This window comes from Peromyscus californicus, unplaced genomic scaffold (genome assembly GCF_007827085.1).
Source record: "Peromyscus californicus insignis strain IS unplaced genomic scaffold, ASM782708v3 Scaffold_3__1_contigs__length_106647218, whole genome shotgun sequence".
Lineage (NCBI taxonomy): Eukaryota > Metazoa > Chordata > Mammalia > Rodentia > Cricetidae > Peromyscus > Peromyscus californicus.
Window position 1 is genome coordinate 70,493,754 of NW_026294551.1, and position 19,868 is coordinate 70,513,621.

The 19,868-nt window shown below is 46.2% G+C and overlaps 1 protein-coding gene across 3 annotated transcripts in view; it reads right to left on the reverse strand.

The window, feature by feature from the left end:
* The window catches only part of Fstl4 (follistatin like 4), a 411,520-nt gene that overhangs the window by 348,005 nt on the left and 43,647 nt on the right, over positions 1 to 19,868 (reverse strand). For all 3 annotated transcript variants that reach the window (XM_052757865.1, XM_052757866.1, XM_052757863.1), the window contains exon 3: positions 14,245 to 14,278. In XM_052757865.1, coding sequence (XP_052613825.1) covers positions 14,245 to 14,278 — 34 coding nt within the window. The remainder of the gene's footprint in view (positions 1 to 14,244; positions 14,279 to 19,868) is intronic.

Sequence of the window (19,868 nt, forward strand, 5' to 3'; positions counted from 1 at the left end):
GATCAAGGGCTTAATAACAGATATTAAGATAGTTGAATGGGGAAATCAAGGGCCTGCTTCTAAACACTAGTGTTGTCATTTCAAAGGGATGAGGAATAGGTATGGGCAAGTCTCTGCCTCCGGGGTGTGGGGATGGGCATCTTAGTCTCCTCTTACTGGCATTGATTGCTGTGCTATGATGAGCATCTGCTATACCCGAGCACAATAGTGAGATGGGTCAGTGGGCAAAGGTGCTTCCCACCACCTCTGCCAGCCTGAGCTTCATCTCTGGAAATGATGTGGTGAAAGGAAAGAACCAGTTCTTCCCAGTTGTCCTCTGACTTCTACCCCATGTTGTGATACATGTGTGTGGGGGTGGGGACATACACACACACACACACACACACACACACACACACACACACACACACAAAGTAAATGAATGTAAAAAAAAAAAAATTAACCCAAATGTTCCCTAAAGCCACACAGATGGTTTGATGAATGCAAGTTTCCAAGTCCTTCCACCTGGCTGCATTTCTTCCCTGTACTGGATCCAGCACACAGTCTCAGCATCAGAGATGCCTGAGGGAGTGGTGTGTGTGGACTGTGTCGGACAGGTGAGAATGCACATCTGGAGACCTGACGGCCTCCAGTGTGGTTTTTGCATGTTTTGCAGGATACCGTGTGGGCTCAGAGCTATTTTAAATAACATATGCAAAATGTCCCTATTTTTTTAATGATGGCGACTCATTCAAGTTAAAATAGGGAAAAAAACGTACTCCCATAGGTCGATAATCTAAGTCAAACAAAATATGGTTATAGGCTACATCTGGCTTGTGGACTACCTTATGTTTAAAACAACTATGGAGTGGATATTGGGCTCAGAGGTCTTAGAGAAGCCAGTGTTTGCTTTATAAACTGTAGGTGGGGTCCAAGATGGCTTAGCAGAAGTTTAATAAGTTCGGCAGAACCTGAAATGACTTTTGAGTGTTCACAAGGAAATGGGGGATGGAGCCCTAACGGTGTGGGGTTTTTTTAGTTTTTGGTTTTTGGTTTTTGTTTTTTTATACTAGCAGCTAACAGGAATGCTGTGTGTGTGCAAAGGGCTCTCTTAGCTCCTCGAATATAGAGGAGTTACAGAATTCCCAGCATCCGTTAAGTCCCTGGGTCATAGTGGCACAGAGGATTGTGTCAGAGAAGCATAGTGGAGGAGAGCTGCCCGCCTCCTGGTGGCAGAGAAGGGGAAAATGGGATGGGGAGAGGTTGACAAGGCATCAGACAAGATGTACGTGTCAAAGGCACATGTCCAGTGAGGGATTATTCCAGCCAGATCCCTCATCCTAACAGCTCCTCCAGCTATGAATTCCTCTATAGACTGACCCATTGATGAGGTTCAGACTTCAGTCTCCAGCCACCTCTTACTAGTGCTGCCAGCTGGGGACCAAACTATAATATGCATGGGCCTTTTGGAGGGCAGCACTTCATATCCAAACCACAACAGGTTCAGGAACTTTCTATCTGCAGTTGAGTAGCTAGGATGATACCATGAATGGTGTTGCCATGGAGGGCATGATTGCTACCATGCCTAGCACCAGGAAGGTTGCTTGGTGGAAAGGGTACAGCTGTGAAGACCGGCTGGCTACAGATCTGGCCTCTGGAAATGGATGTTAATCTTCCCAGAGTGCTAGGTACCCCAGGTATTTCTCTAGGTCATCTAACTACGGTTTTGAGCTATGGACCTGTGTCTTCCTCTATTTCCAGTATCTTAGATCTTTGACTCCTGCATCCTCCAAGCATCAGGCATGGACACACTCTAAACTAAGAGTTATCTAACAAAGCAGCAGGCATGGACACACTCTAAACTAAGAGTTGTCTAACAACATTTGGTTCTGAGATGGCTTTATCTGGTCTTCTCCTGAGATGTTCCACATGGAGATGTGGAATTTGGACAGATGGGTTGGCCCTGGACAGCTCTGCTTGCAGAAATCTCTTGGGGGAAGAAGTGGTGATTTCATTATTTTCTAAACACACAGATGCTGCTGAGCTTGTTAAACAACAAGAAATAAAAAGCGCCACTGCCCCCGCCTCCTCGTCTTGGGAAGGTGTATATTTCCAAAAGGACTAGAGGAAATCGCTGTTACCTGCTGTTTACACGGCTTTCCTTCATCTGTGTATGCAAATTATCTTGTCCATCAGAAACCTTTGGAAAGGGGCAGGTGAGACAGCTCAGGGGCTAAAGGATTTACCACTAAGCTTGATGACCTGAGCTAGATCCCCAGAACCCTCCTAAAGGACGAGGGAGAGACCCAGCTCCACTAAGTTGTCCTCTCACCTCCACATGGGCATTGTGGCATGGAACTTGGAACACATATGCATGAATGCACACAAACAAATGAATTAACTAAAAGAATAGAAGAGGAACCCTAGAGAGAACCTCTGAGAGGCCTGGCTATGAGAGAACATGGGGAACTGAACTCTGAAACTCATGGGAGAATCGCACCCTGTTCCTGGCCTCCACCAAGCATCCGTGGATGGCTGGTCATGAGTTCAGAGTTGGCAGTTAAGGCTCTGGTCTCCAGGAGACATGAGCTCTCAGCAGAGCTGCAGAACTGTCCATCTTGGGAGCATCTGGGTTTGGGGGTTACTGATGTGTCTGCTGACATGTGGCAGTGAAGCTAGGTTTATTTTTGTCCATTTTTAAAATTTTACACATGTGAATATTTTGCCTGCATGTATGTCTGTGCACCACACATGTGCCTGGTACCCATGGAGGCCAGAAGAGGGTGTCGGATCTCCTGGAACTGGAGGTCCAGACCGTTGTGAGCCTCCTGTGGGTGCTGGGAACCGAACTCAGCAGATCTGCTGAACTGTTGAGATCCGCTGCCAGAGCAGCAAGGGCTCTTGGCCCTTGAGCCATCTCTCCAGCCCTGGGGATTGGAGTTCGGGGGCTCTGTTTAAACTGTCATCATTTCAAACCACGAGCTATGTCATGTGGCACTTGACATCAGCAGAGACAGCCACCTGGAATGGGGCCGGGACATTTTGAATATTCTGGTTCCCCAAGGTAAGGGCTCATTACATTGTCAGAGTTCTCTTTGCAGTATGTGATTTTAAAGAGCGCCACCCCAAAGGTTTTTTTGTTTGTTTTGTTTTTAAATCTCTGCTTTCCGATTGGCTTTTGTTGTTGGCTGTTTTGTTTTGAGATGCGGTCCCAAGTAGCCCAGGATGGGCTCTAACTCTCTGTAGTTGAAGATGACCTTGAACTTCAGATCCTCCTGTGTCTACTTCCCATGTACTGGGATTACAAGCGTGTGCTACCATACTTGGTGTGCAGTGCTGGGGACCGCCTCCAAGCACTCTACCGTGCTATGTCCTCAGCCCCATTCCATTGGGTTTTAATTTATAAACTTCCTCAGTAAGCATAATGAGAATACTGAACTGGCAGTTATGAACTGTGTCACCCAGACTAAGTCCCTTGCTGTCTCTGAGCTGGATTCTGCTTCTAACACCAATGATAGTAGGATCTTCACTCTTTCCAGCTCACAGATGTTCTTCAACATGTCAGAGAGCAGTTCTCAACCTCTTCACAGGGGTCACATGTCAGATATCCTACATGTCAGATATTTACATTACAATTCATAACACTAGCAAAATTACAGTTAAAAAGTAGCAGCGAAAATGATTTTATGTTTGGGGGTCACCACAGCATAAGGAACTGTATTAAAGGGTCACAGCATTCGGAAGGTTGGGAGCCGCTGTGTTAGGAAGAGGACAAACTCAGGGTTGGCAAGATGGCTCAGTGGGTAAAGGCACCTGCCACCGGGTGACCACCTCAGTTTGATTCCAGGGACCCACATGGTAGAAGATGATGACTGGCACTAATAGCTGTCCTCTGACTTCCATATGCTGCACGTGCTGGCACACACACACACACACACACACAGAGAGAGAGAGAGAGAGAGAGAGAGAGAGAGAGAGAGAGAGAGAGAGATACAGAGACAGAGACAGAGACAGAGAGACAGAGAGACAGAGAGAGAGAGAGACAGAGAGAGAGACAGAGAGAGAGAGAGAGATAAATGAGTGTAAAAATAAATAAAAATAGAAAAAGAAGGAAAACCAGAAAGCGTTTGGGAGCAAGGACGGCCTAGTAACACTTCAGTTTCCCTAAAAGGGGGAAAGCAGTTTCATAGGCCATTTTTACAAACCCACTGTCTTTCAAACCAAAGCAAGAGATCAAGTCATTTTCTGTTGGGCTGAGCGTCTAAACTTGAGATTAGATGTGACGCCCTGATGTAATCTGGCTCCTCTTGGCCACAGGACTTGCGGCTTGTGTCTGAATGCTCAGTAGCTCATGCAAATGTTAGGACAGCAGATAAAGCCACTAAGCAGCTGATGAGAGGGCTGCTTCCAGCCAAACAGGAATCCTAAAATTAGCAAAGCACACAGATTGGAATGTCCCCTTCCTCCCACAACTTGCTGCCAGCCCCATTTCTTTTGATGTGGGGGGCTCTGTTTCTCTGAGGCTGCCAGGGCTCCTGAGTGAGCAACCGCAACGCTTACCATCATCAAGAGCCCTGCAGGGTCCCTTGCCCTCCACCTGTCACCTGAAGAATGAGGAGTCCTGGTGTGAGCCTGAACTTTGAAACAGAGTAATACAAACACTGTCAGGTAACCATAGCAAATATGTTCTCCCAAGTGGCCTCTGGGAAACCTGTGGTTCAATTCTGTGATCAGTCTCCTACAGAGCTAAATCTCAACTCCCCCCCACCCAGTCTTTTTTCTATTTACGAAATGAGGGTGCACTGCCCCATCTCAGAAGGTGTTTATAGGACCCATTAAGGCTATTCTGAAATATTTCCATTAGAACCCTTCTTACGTGCAGAATTGAATTTTGTCCCCCAACTGGCTTTAAAATGTAGACAGTGTGAGCCGGGTATGGTGGTGCACGCCTTTAATCCTAGCACCCAGGAGGCAGAGGCAGATTGGTCTCTGTGAGTCAGAGGGCAGCCTGAGCCACATAGTGAGACCCTTTCTCAGACACACACACACACACACACACACACACACACACACACACACACACACACACACACATACACATACACACACACACAGAGTATGAAATAGGAAATGGCTTAATGAACAAGTGGCCTTGGATGGCATCTCTGGCTGTGAGGTGCTGTAAGCCGGGCTAGCTAGTCAGCGAGCTTCTGGGTGTCCTGTCTCCACTTCCCATCTCCACACAGGGCACTGCAGACGCTTTCCCTGTGCTTCAGGCTTTTGTGTTGGTTCTGGGCGTCTAAACTCGGGTCACCAGCTTTGTGAGGCTGTACTCTTACCCACTGAGCCGTCTCCCCAGCCCCAGACTTGTTTGTGGTTTTTAACTTTTCTGCTTCCATGTCCCAGCTGTCATTTAGGGAATCATCTTTCTCCTATGTTTGGTTCATGACATGCCAAACCGGGCACAGTTGGTGACTCTCCCTAGTCCTCAGTCATTGGTGCAGGAGGGCTGTGTGACCTGAGTGTATGCAGTCCCCCGAAACCCCAGTACCTCAGGGCGAGGCCAAGGCTGAGTGCTGCCTCTCTTCTGCTGAACTGGCCTTTTGAGGAGGAAGTTTGGAGCTCAGTGTAGGGGGAGTGAGCCAGAGGGGTGCACTGACGAGAAAAGCCAGGCCCCTGGGCCCACATCAAGTGTGCTGAAGCCAGTAAACCCTTCAATCGCCTCAAGGAAACTTACATTAGCAACCAGTAACCTAGGAGTGTGCCACCTTTTCACAGAGAAATTTCTCCATCACAAACACTGACTGTCCAACTTGGCCCCAGGACATTGCCTTTGAGGCAGTGAGAGAATAGCCAAGCAGCCCAGGAAGAACTGAGGTGCTAAGGCCTGCAAACCAGCTCTGTGCACCATCCCACAGGGCCAACCACACTCTGACACCACCCAAGCCTCCCCACCATTGGCCTAAACCTTGGTCCCAAGAGGCTGTGGGGTGTTGTCAACATAATACAGAGCCGGTGCTCAGCCCATTTGCTCATTTCTCCAGCACACGGGCCCTGACTTCCTGGGGACATCAAGGCAAGGTCATCTTCTTTGGGGTGAAATCTAACATTACATACAAAGTTTTCCAGGAACTGAATGGGAGCTTTGGGCAAGAAGTGCAACTCAAATAAGAGTATATAGGGACCCAGGAACCAGGTATAACTCACAGGCCCTCCCAACTATGGTCACTTGACCTGCAAAGGCCCTTCAGGGTAGCCATGGCTGGCTCACCAGCATGTGTACCCTAGAAGGCACATTGTGGCCCTCCCACCGTAGCTGGGAGGGTGGGGAAAAGCCAACTGTTCGGCTAGTAAGGCTGATAAATCACCAAAGAACATCGACAGCCTTGCTAATTTAGATGAGCTACCTCCCCATTCAGCTCAGGCCCAGTGTGGGCTCAGCGCACGCCAATGCAGAGAAATTAAAGATTTGTTAAGAGACAGCACGATCTGAAAATAATGAGATGGCACAGGTCTGGGAGGTAGGGGTTGTTAAAAAGAATTTTTAGGAGGTAAACTAATTTTGATGACCGCCAGAGAATTAGGACATAATGGTCAGTTGGGTTCTCTACTTCGTTTCCTAATAAAGAAAAGTGCTGGGTGGCAATGGGACAAAGAGACAGAAATAAATGGTTCTTAAGTCACAGATAATTAACTCCAAAGGCTGGCCGATGGCACATTAATATGCTGGAGCAAACAGCTTCACAAAGCTCCAGTGCTTAGAGAGAGGAGACCGTTGCAAAGGTTCCTAAACAGCAGAGACTTCTTCTGATTTGGGGACTAAGAAAGGCTGGAAGATGACAAATGCCAATCTTGACTTTTGCTGGATGCTCAGGGTAGGCATAGCTTCTGTGCAAGGATGAGTACTTGTTAGGTCCCATAAGAGTGTCCCCATCCCCTCCCTCTCTTGGACATTGAGGAGTGGGATCCTAATGATGGGACTGTAGGAAGGGGTGATCTCATGGTCCTTGTGACTCTGCAATGGTTCATACCTTGGGGAATTGTGCTGGATAGTTGTGTCAACTTGACAAAATCTGGAATCACCCAGGAAGAGTGTCTCAGTTGAATTATCGAGGTCAGGTTGTCCTGTGGGCATGTCTGCAAGGAGTTGTATTGATTGTTAATTGACCCAACCCACTGTGGGTAATGCCCCTGAACTGTGCAGGGGTGAAGAAAATGTGCTGAGTGAGCAAGCAGACGGCACAGGAACCTTGCTCTCTCTGTTCTTGACTATGGATGTGATGCGACCAGAGGTCTCAAGCTCCTGATGATGAGACTCCCCTGCAATTGAGGACTGTCACCTGGAATTGTAAACCAAATAGCCATCTTCTCCCCACTATGCTTCTTTGAGTCAAGATGTTTTATCACAGCAACAGAAATAAACAAGAACAGAAATCATTATCTCCTTGACAATGGGACTCCCCACCAACTCCAGATAGGCTTCCTTGGTCTAAGTATTGTGATGGGAACCCCCAAGGATAGGGTGCCATGAGCACTGTCTTTAAGGGATGGTTGTGGAGTGTGGAGGGATGGTGATGGTTCAGCAGGCAGCTTGGCCTGATGATCTGAGTTCAGTCAACAGAACCCACACAGAAGAAGGAGAGAACCAACTCCTGCAAGTTGTCTTCTGACCACACACACACACACACACACACACACACACACACACACACACACACACACTTATACAAACACAAACAGAAAAGCCTGGAGGTAGAATCCCTGCACTTGAGTAGACACCCTAGCAGCAGGGCTGCCCATTTCTCATCTACTTTGGGGCAACTGGGTGCCAAGTCTTCTCTATCTGCTTAAGAGAGACAGTGTGCCACAGAGAAGGCATATCTGCTGAGTAAGGACTGTGAAGAGGCGGGTACCACTCTCCACTTCTCTGAGCCCAGCACCTGCACAAGAATGAATAAAGGGGTGGGGGCTGGGAATGGGAACTCCTCACCTTGCCTAAGTAGAAGTCTCCAACTGAAAAGGACTTACTGTCCCAGCACTGTCAACTCTGGTCGGTTTCCTTTTAAGTTCCCTCCATCTGCAGCCATTAAAGTTGGTCCCCCCAAACCTGGGAGTTCATTCGTCTGTTTTAGCCCAGAGTCAGCCACTTCACATTAGACTGAGACACATTATGCAGGCAATGGAGAGATCCAGAAAACATCTGCTGAACAAAATCAGAATTAATGGCGAACACCATACAGCTCTTGATAGCTAAGTTCCCCCAGATGCACGGAACAATAAAGGGGCCATTAGAGGCAGCTGTCAACTGGGGACTGATTCCAGGGGTTTTCAGGAAGCAGGGGTCCCAGTTTCACACTCAGCTCTGGCAAGTCGTTTAGTTGGGAGGATTTGCATTGCTCAGTGGCCTAAGTACCCAGAGTCACCCAGGCTAAGGGTGGCAATCGCTCCCTCCTTTCCTCTGCCCTGAAAACAGCAGCACCCTTGCCCTCCCAGGCTCTCATTGCTTTCCTGGAAAGCCAGGCCAGGCTGGCTAAGGCTGGAACACAGTAAGTGAGGCATCCTTGGGAGGCACAGTAATATAACATGACACCCCGGTGCCCAGCTCCAAACTCAAGCCCCTAATCACAGCACAATCACAGACATCTGAAATAGCTTACAGATCACCTCCTGCCCTTCAGAGATAGCTGACAAGGGCTGAATTATCCAAGCCACTTGCTCCATGAGCTCTAGGGTGTTCCCATGGCTGTAATTCAAAGTGATGGGATCAGTCAGAGAAAAGTGCTGGTGTGAGTCGATGGGTTCTGGCAGGCACAATCAGCACCTGCCCTCTGAGTGGACATGGGAGTGTCTAGGAAGAAGGAAGGTCGGCAACTCTTCACTGTGAAGTTTCAGAAGAGGTTGAAATTAAATTTTAGGTGTCTGGAAAGAGATGTAAAAAGAACCGTGCTCCATCGAGGCAGGTGGCTCAGTGGGCAGAAGACTTGCTGTGGAGAAATGAGGCCCTGAGTTCAGGTCCCCATCACCCACGAAAAATGCTGGGCAGGGTGGTGTGAGTCTGTAATCCCAGTGCTGGGCAGGTGGAGACAGGAGGATCCGCAGGCCAGCCAGCCCAGCTGAATCAGTGAGCTCCAGGTTCAGCGGAAAAGATGCCTGACATTCACCCCTAACCTCCATACGCATGTGCTTACACACACACACACACACACACACACACACACACACACACACACACACACACACACATAGACACACACACACACACACCATGTGTTCTTAGATGTCTGGGAAAAGATGTGGGGGAAAAAAATCTTGTTTTAGAAAGCAGACAAAATATAGTCATGTCTACTTTCCTGTGCAGCTAGTACAGGTGGGTCCTGGATACTAGGTCAGTACAGGGCGGTGATGCAGAAGCAACAGCCTTTTCCCTCTAAAGAGGACACGTTTCCTGGCCTAGAGACAGCCTGTGGTCTTACTGTCCTACCCCAATCTTTACTACAAACTTGGATACAAAGTCTCAGGAACTCCCCTGCATGAACTCTGCTCAGCTATGTAGGCTTGGTAGCCAATGTGCTGTGCACTATCCCTTGATGAGCATAAATCGAGATCAGATAACTTACACAACCACCTACAAGAGTGGAGGGCGGGGAGAGTCCTTGTCGCCACTGACACATGGAACTGGAGGAGCCTCAAATGTAAGGTGCTGGTGCTCTGCTTGTGTCCTGGAGTATCCAAGGTCGAGGGAGATAGTGAATTCTCTGAAACTTCATAATGAGTAAGTGAGCATCATTGCACCCACCTCACCATTCCAGCAGGCTCAGCCCCTGCTGCCTGGCCACCAAGGAAGCCATCCGCTTGCCTGGATTCGCTACAGCAGACCCCTCAAAGGCACTGAGTGCAGTGCCAGCCCTGAACACCAGCAAAGTTCCATTTGTTTCATCCCATGGGAAGCCGATCTGGGGATATGCTGCCTATTATCTTCCCTGCTGAGAGGGTATTTAACACAAAAGCCAGAGTGATTCTACAGCCCAAACTAACTCAACTGCAGCCACACAACTCATCTGGTTTTTGGAGTTCAGCACTTTCTGACTGTACTGGCGCCCTGGGGCTTCAGTATCAAAGTACCACAAACTAGGAGGCTTCAGAAGCGGGAATTCATTTACTCACAGTTCTGAAACTCAGATGACCAAAATCAACGGAGGGTTTGCTGGACCATTCATGGTTCCTCTCTGAAGGCTCTCGGGGACAATGCCCCATGCCTTTTCCTAGCTAGTGGTTGTCAGTGATGCCCTCTCTCTTCCTTCACACGGCATTCTCCTTCTGTGTCTAGATATGAAGTTCCCACTGCCACTCATGGAACTAATGTCAGCACTGAACCAGTATGACTCTGCCTTAACTTGGTATGTCTATTGTGTGGAGAGACCCTAATAAGTAAGGCCATGTTCACAAATTCTGGCTTAGGACTTCAATATACCATTTTTGTCTGTTTGTCTGTTTTCTTTGAGAAATATAGCTCTACATTTACCTCAAGACACTAAGCTTATTTGAACCTGAAGCCCTCTTATTAATGTATCACCCAGGAATATCCAGAGGATGTACCCAGAATGGTCTTTTCTTTTTATTAGAACCTATTTGAATATAATAATCACCAGAGGTGGCAATGCACACTTAAGAACTGTAACGGTATTTTAAAAACTAGTAGTAACAATTCAGAATATCTCTTTTAAATTATCTTTTTAAAACCCAAAGGCCTTGGGTCCTTGCTAGTATATCATGAAGATGAGACCAGGGTGCAAATGGGTAGCTTTATTTAATTCAATAAATAATTGTTATCACAAGGTCCTATGCAGGCTGATGGGAGAGAAAAGTCATCACCAGTCTTACCCAGCTGTGAACTGACTGGGAAAGCTACAATAACAACCAGTCTGGCAAGATATGTCCATGGGCTTGATAGTGGCATGAACATTATAGGGTTTAGCAACCACTTTCTGATTTCAGGCCTGCTCCACAAGTAGAGATATGAGACTGATATTGTAAATCCTGTCAAGAATCCATGGCTGGGAAGCTCATAGACCCTAGGGGTGAACGTACTACTGCTATTTTGTTAAATGGACATAATATCAAACTGTCTTCTGCTTCCCAATGAGCAGGATCAAGATGTTATTGTTTCTCTACACCCATAGAATGATGGCACTCTCGACCCTCACCAGAGAAGCTTCTTTGTGCAGTGGACAGTGGTTAACACAGAACTTCACAACTGGTCAAAGTTCAGAGAAGAGACTGTGGAGTGCTCAGCCACATTTGGGACATCTATATCATCTCTACTGTGCCAAAGGCTTAGGAAACATCAAGGAAGCAGGGCAGGAGTCTAAGAGGCAGAGGGCAGGAAGGACTGGGTTGAAACGCTATCTTCTGGACATACAGGACCACGGCACTTGAACTCATCTCAGTTGCAGTTGCTGATGTGAGATCAAGCCAGTCAACACTCTAGCATGGATTCGAGGGGGCTCACTGCCTGTCATCCATAGCTTAGAAACTACTGACAGCTGTTGGCTGCCGAGAGAGAGAGAGGGGGAGAGAGAGAGAGGGGGGAGAGAGAGAGGGGGGGGAGAGAGAGAGAGAGAGAGAGAGAGAGAGAGAGAGAGAGGAGAGAGAGAGAGAGAGAGAGAGAGATTTTTTCTTTAAGGGTGTGGTATCTAATAGTCTGCCTGTGCCTAAGTAGACGCCCTTACATTCATGTGCTTATAGACATCACAAATTGGACCCAACTGTTTATGAGAAAAAGGACATGAAGTTGGGCAGGGTAGAAGTAGGGGTGAATTATGGGGAACGAAGAGAGGAATAGAAGAGGTTTCTGCTTTTAGGTGATGAACAGGATGGACTAATAGCATAAACCAACTGCTTCAGGAAGGAGTTGGATGGTATGAAGTAGAGGTGACTTGGATGAGGTGCAAAGCATACAGGCTGGAGGAGCATTAAATAAAGTCTCAGGCAGTCACCTCCCTGGTCCCCACCCCTAGCTGTAATTCAACCTAGAGTCATCACCTCCCAGGTTAGTGTCAGCCCCTCTCACATCTCGCCACACTTAGTCAAGCACTCCAAAAGTCAGAGTGGGGGTCTGCGTTGGCTCCTGTGTGTGTGTGATGTTAAATCTTAGATAGAGCTAGTTCCCGAGTTAGGTATAGAAATGAAACAAAACCTACCTACATGGAAAATTCTCTCGGATTCTGTGGTCAGGAGGCTGCCGTTTTCGACTCAAACATCACTCAGAGTGATCTTTCTTCATCACTCTGGACCCTCCAGGGCTTGTTGAATTGAGCATAACTGACATCTCCTGTTCCAGGCCAAGTCAGAGCAAGGACTCAACTCAACATGAATGCTGCTAGACAATAATGATCTATTCTTGTTGGTAGGAATAATTCAATGAAAATTTCACAGCACTGTTATTATTTTTTTATACTAATAGACTGTTCTGAAGATTAACAACCCCAAAAACTCATGACAGTGAGTTTTCAGGCCCCCAAACACTTGAAAGTACCATTCATCGCCGTGTGACAAGCATTGACATCGAGCTATTTCAAGAACTCTGAAACACTCAACTTTGACAGAAGAAAACAAGAAAGACATCCTTCACAATAGGAAGAAACTATGTTTGTGACGTCAGGAGAGACTTGCTAATAACAACCCAAAGACCATGTTCCCAGGCAGTCACCATGGAGGCCGCTGCTCAGGAAGCGGGAGCCGGGAATGAAGATGGCCTAGCCTGCCCTTCCTGTGCCCTTTCTGGTGTGCTCACCATCATCCTTTGGGGGATTTGAAGCCTTGGAAGCTCAGTGAGGACTCTTTTGTCTTTGGAAAGAAATACACAGGGCTGTCCCATAACTCCAGCCTAGTCAAAGACGATTTCAACACACCAACAATAAGATTACAAGAAGTTTATATGTGATTCCTTCATGTAAATCTACTTCAGACATTTTCAGCCAGGGATACTCACACGGATAACTTATTCAAAAACACACAGTGCATGCCAACTTCTACCTTCCTTCCTTTTCTCCAGCTCACAGTCACTGGTCCCACTGGGAACATAATTTTCAAAAATGAACACCGCCCCATCTACCTTTATTCAATTTAATTCAGTATCAATATCCAAGGAACATGGTTTGGCCCATTGAAACAGTCCAGGGGCTACTGCACACTGAGTCCGTGGAAGCCAGAAAGTTCCTGCTGGAATCAGATTACTCAGCTCTTTTGAATTTCTGGTTTCAGAAGCGTGATGGCAGCCACTTGGGTGACAGGTATGGACAGTACTGCCAGTGTGTTATCAAGCTCTTAAATGCTGGTATCACAGTTATCCAAGCTTCTCATTGCAACGTATAGCATAAGTGCTAACTAACAAGGAGGAAAAGATACATTGGATTTAGGAGCCAAGGATGTCTTTCGATCCCATCATTACTCTTTTAGGAGACAATTCCACAGAGGAGGACGTGACTAAGGCTAAAACCAAAGCCTAAGCACTAGGCTGAGAATACACTACGATTTCTGACTTGATTCACTCCCCATCCCTACAATAAAGAGATGATTCCACAAATCACACAAAAGACATTCTCTCGTTAGAGACTAGCTGTTACTGAAAGTAAATAAGAGAAATTTCCATTAGAAGATTCTGAAATTGCCATCCGTACATGCTTACCTCTGAGACCAGAAAACAAATGTGCCAGAGGAAGGCTGGCAGAGAAAATGGAACATCACGGAATTGTTTTCAAAGGGGAAATTAATTGGTTATTTTTATTCTGGCTTAGATGAAGCTGTAAAAATCTAATCAGAATCATTTTTCAGAGAGGCTTTGCCTGCCCAACAGTGAAACCCCCCAAACCATAAACCAGTGTGAGTGTGTGTGTGTGAGTGTGTGTGTGTGTGTGTGTGTGTGTGTGTATTACTGATGTTTTCTTCTGGGTGAAACCAAATGACTTCAAATGTCACCCGACACTGAGGGTCTTCTTCAGAGACCACAGATGTGGTGGTTAGTGAGCTAGTTCCCAGGAGCCACCATTGATACTTAAAAGCAGAAACCCTGCTCTCACAGGCAAACCCAGCCTGAAGTTCTTGGCTCTCTGGAAGCAAGAGGCAAAGAGCTAGCATGCAGGAAAGACCACACGGTACTTCAAAGAGCAGGCTGCCCGTGGTCTAAGTTCATCTTAGTTTCAGTTCCAAGCCTCTTCCAAAATGTCAGCGCCAAGAATGATATCGATGTAAGTAAATTTTTCCTACCTTCTCTTCTTGTGACTTCAAAGCCTCTAGTTTCCTGGAAGAGAAAAGAGACGTGGTTTTGAAGAATAATTCATAGGGACAGAAGGTACAGACACTTGCAAACGGCTCCTGTCTTGTTAGTTTCATTCTCACCAAAAGGTGAAGCAGGTAGTAAGGTGGGACAGTCAGCAATGCTGGGTCTTCTAACCTCACGCGGCACGTGCACACACATGTGCATGCAAACGCATGGGCGAATGCACATACACGCGCTTGTAAATGTAAACAACTATTACTTTGGGGACTTAGATTTTAAAAATACGTTATTGGGGCTGAGAGATTAAGAGCACACACTGGTTTTGCAGAGGACCCCAAGTGGAGTACCCAGCACCTATGTGAGGCAGTCCACCTGTGACTCCAGCCCCAAGGGATCTGACATTCTCTTCGGACCTCTTCCAGCAACTGTACTCATATGGACACACTCCAACACCCAACACATACAGACATGTAATTAAAAATAAAACTAAAAAAATTAAAAATACATTGCTAATCATGGGTCTTCTTTATGTGCAGTTTGGACCAGTTTAGTTCCAAGTATTAAAAAGGACACTTTCAGGGTGTGGTCCCATGCTCGGCCTCATCTTTATGTGCTTATATGGTCCCCAGAAAAAACATGTCATGCAGTGTACAGTTATAGTTCCCAAAGGCTGAGATCTCATAGACAATTGAGAGTGAGTCTAGTTCACTGGCTAAGTTAAGCCCCTTTGGTTTCCTAATCCGATCTCAGGGATCTTTTTGATGTCGGCTCTGTACAGTGCAATAAGCAAACTATTCGGAAACTACCCAGGTGCCACAGGATGTCTGCATTAAAATTCAGTCGAACAGGGAGCTTCAGAAGAAATACACATTACTGAGAAATCAAAGGGCGATTTGCCTTGATAAATGCCAGCATTTCAAATTCAGCTGGAAACAAGGCAAATTATTTTTTTAAGAGAATCTTTGAACATGGCACTGAATAATGGAAAAATTTTCAGGCAGGGAGCATGGAGGGAGAGTGCACCAGGATGAGAGGATGAGGGAGGGGAGGTCACACACTGAGTATACAGGGGGCTCAGGGAGAGGAAGAAGGTCCCAGTGAGAAGAATTGAAGGGGAAAGGCCGGGAACACACCGTGGCTCTCATAACAGAATGAATACTCTACAACTCATCGTAAATGACCAGTTTGAAATGAAAACTACAAGGTGGAGAGAAGCTGGAACTCTGCACTGTCTGCTAAAAGAAAACAACAAATGTGGACCTCCCCCGCCACCCCTCCCCACCAAAATCATCCCAGAGCACTGCACTGGAAGCAGGTGGCCTGGTCTTTCCCACCTTGGCGTTCTTGTCTAGCATCCTTGTGTGGTCAGGAGAGGGAAACAACTACAGAGGTGAACCGGGAAAACCGGAAGGCAGTCCTCCCTGTGACAGTTTAAAATGTCATCTTGCCATGCCTAGAATGACTGGGAAGAGAGTCTCACTTGAGGAATTTGAGGAATGCACCAGCTCATTTGGCCTGTGGGCATGTGTGTGGGGGTTGTCCTGATGGTTAATTGACAAGGAAAGCCCATTGTGGGTAAAGTCATTCTTTACAAAGGGGATTCCAAATGACATAGGAGCAAAGAAAGCTAGCTGAGCATAAGCAGCAAACAAGCGAGGGTGTGTGTGTGTGTGTGTGTGTGTGTGTGTGTGTGTGTGTGTGTCCTTTCTCTCTTTGCTCTTGACTGGGGATATGACGTGACTAGCTGCTCAAGTTCCGGCCTCTATTTCCTATCACCACTGTGCTATAATCTGGAATTGTAAATCAAATAAATCCCTTTCCTCCTAATTTGCTTTAGGTAGGGTGTTTTACATAGCAACAGAAATGAATCCAGGCCACTCAAATGACGTCTCCCATGAGTGAAAAGACCCAGTGGGGACCAGTGGAGGACCCATGTCACACAAAGGTGGGCAAACTAACAGAACCACAACACTCAGCAAGGCTGAGTTTACTGACACAAGGAAACAAATGAGCCTCCTGAATGCTGGACCCTGGGGGACTATCTGGGTCAGGGTTCAGAGCAGTGGCGTGGAGACAGGAACGATGATACAACATGTATAAGCCCAAAGCAAAGCCATCTTCTCCCAAGTAGCTCCTCAGCAACCTGTTCCTGGGCCTGGCAACTCCATGCCCTACAAACCACCACAAGTAGTACTGTGAATGAAGGGGTAGTCATAGTCCACCTTATGTTACCAGGAAAGCCTTTACAAAACCATTATTGTCGTTGCATAAAGCTTACGCATTAAGGAAAGCAGATGTCTATATAATGTTGTATCTTCCTAAATAACATTGCATTTCTAATCATTTCTTCAAGTCTATATTTGCTTCTTTCTGGAGTATTATGGGCTGGGGAGATGGCTCAGTGAGCAAAGCATTTGCCACACAGGCATGAGGACCTGAGTTTGGGTCCCCAGACCCAGTGAAAAGTCAAAGATAGTAGCATGTGTAACTATATTTTTGGGTGGAAGTGTACCACAGCACATGTGTGGAAGTCACAGATCAGCTTGAGGGAGTTGGCTCTCTCCTTCCACCATGTGGACCCAGGGCTGGAACTCAGGTCATCAGGTTTGGTGGCAAGCACCTTTACCCACCGAGCTGTCTCTCTGGCCCAGCAGGTGATTTGATTGATTTTAAAACCAGCCACTTGACTAAATTTCCTATTGTTTGTGATAGGTCTGCTCCTCGCTTCTCTGGGGATTCTCATTGCAGCTTTTATGAGCTGCTGAGGTTTCATAAACAATGAAAACCGGCTACAGTTCATCGTCCTGTACTCTGCAAACAGCAACGATCTTATCTCTGTCCTTAATGCCCGACTTAAGTTCTGCTTTCCTATCTTGCTAACTTCTTCCTTAACTGGACATTAAATGTGGCAAGCTGGGAATCCCAGGACTCGGGAGACTGAGGCAGGAGGATCACCACAAGTTTGCATTACATAATGAGTTAAGGCCAGCCTGAGGCACGGCACGAGACTCTGCCCCCACCTCCTAAAATAATAAAGGGCGCAGACAAAGTGAGCCTGTTAGCTTGCTTCTGGCTTCTAAGAGAAAACCTTTAGTGTCTTTCTACTCAAGAAGCGAGTCTCTGGCAGAGGTGTGCTAACTATACTGGTGTGATCAATACGCATTGAGTTTCACGTAAATAACGCTCTGGGTAAAAGCGCCTGTCCCCTTACTCGCGTATTTTCTGACTGCTTCCCTTGGTTGGTGTGAGGACTGGAATGGAGCCAGCGTTTGTCTCACTCTTGCAGCCTCGGTACTGTAAAAGAACAGGTGCTTGATACGTATTTGTTGAATAAAAAATAAAATAAAATACATATGTCTTGAATTTTATCAAGTGCTACTTCCGCATTTATGGAGATGATGTTTTCCTTAGTTTTACTAATAGGGTGGTTTATAAAGTAGGTTTCATAATGCTCTATCTTTCTGGAATAAGTTTTTCTAACTCATGATATACTTTTAAAAACACAAATGTGGGGGCTAGAAGGATGGCTCAGCTGTTAAAAGCACTTGCTGCTGCTTTTACAGAGGATCAGGGTTCAGTTCCTAACACCCATCTGGCAGATCACAACCACCTATAACCCCAGTTCCAGGGGGATGTGAGGCCCTCTTCTGGCTTCCACAGGCACTGCACACATGTGGTGAACATATATACATGTAAGCAAACACCCATGCGCATATAATTAAAATAAATATTTTTAAAAATGTGATTTTGAATACCGTCTGCTGTGATTTTTAAATACGTTTTATATCAATTCCTCTATGATTTTATACTGATAAATGAGGTTGGTATAACTTTTTTATAAATTTAGGAACTTAAATGGTTCTAGCTTTATGTAATGAATTTAGAAATTTTCCCATTACCGTGGCTTGATACAGTTTAAGTAAAACTAGGGGAGATTGGAATTGTGGCCCACATTTGTAAACACTTGGGAGGCAGGACAGGAGGGCAAAAACTCTAGGACCAGCATTGGCTACAAAATGAGACCTTGTTTCAAATTTGAAGAAAAGTGATGTGGAAGTGGATTGCCTGATCATTGAAGGTTTCTCTTACATCTTTTTCTGTCACTGATTAAACAGAGAAGAGATTGAACTTGTCTAACGTCTGTCATTTTGGTCAGTGGCCAGTTGATAATAAAATCCCTAAACCTGACTTCAAAGCTGATGATGGAGCCAAGTTGATGGGTGGATTAGAAACTAGCAGCTCTTCCTGGCTCCCAGCAGCTTGTGAACAGCATCTCAGCAAAGTGGGTGGCGGGAGAGACACTCCCAAGTTTAATATTGGACAGACAAGGCTGGGAGGAACAGGTGAGAATAAGCACATTAGCGCTGAGGCAGTGGAGGTGGAGGGGTGTGGTGGAGAAGGCAATAAGGGGCAAGAACCAGGAGAGAGACAGCATGGGGGAGGGGGGGCTGGTATAAAAGCAGAGTCAGAGCAAAGGGCAGCATGGCCTCAGCTGATGTGGGAGCTGAGTGGTGTTCTTCGATTCTCAATGTTAAAATGTTGTGACAGGAGGCCGTCATGAAGAGGCTGTGCTTGAACACACTGCTTTGGGAAGCAGGAGTCTCCACACTCCCCCTTTTTCTGGAACACCCAACAAATAGTGCCATACTATCTGGGCCAGTGTCCTCATCATGACTCAATGTGGCCCTGGGACAATGACAGTGAAATGAGTCCAGCAAAGCCAGCTAACAGGCCAGGGCAGATTGCTGGACACACCCCACTCCTGTTCACACTTCAGCAAATTCTTTAGCTCAAAGAATGTAAGAGATAAAAACCAGATAAGCATGGCTAGGAGAGGCCTGAAGGCCCACTCCTGCACATCCACCTATACACAGCAGATGTACAGAACACCATACCTAGACGGCACTCTAGGAAAGTGGCTTCCAGAACACTTCAAACTGTACTGCAGCTACCCATAGACACTGTTGTCCATGATACATCCCCCCGGTTTAGTAGAAGGACCCCCACATTCTCATGCCCATAGAGAATGCAGACACTTGGGCTCTGGAATAGTATGCACTGTGCCAAACTACACTAATCCTCACAAAAGGAATAACAGAGAACCTATACTACAAAATCCAATCAGAAATACATTCACCACATCACAGTAAGTTGATATCCAAAGACACCACCAAGAGAAGGCTATCTCCTAAAATGTCTATGATATAAAATTAGAAGAGATTCATGACCAACAGACCCACAAGTTTCAACATAGAAATATGGAAGACCAAGGCAACATGATTTATCCCCAAAGTCATAATTCTTTAACAAATAACTGCCAAGATACTAAAGTAGACAAAATGCCAGATAAAGAATTCAAAAGGATGGCTTTTAAAAGTATCAAATTCTAAGAAAATACAAGGAAAAATTAAGCTGAAAAATTAATGAATATGATGCAGAATATTAATGGATTGCTCAATAAAGAGAGTTGGGGGGACAAACTGCAATCTTATAAATGGAAAGCTCATTTAGTCCAATAAAAACCTCACTGCAAAGCCAGTAAATGACATTAAGAAGAAGAGAAGATTTTAGAGTTTGAGAACAAAGTTGGGAAATGAAAACAATCAAACAA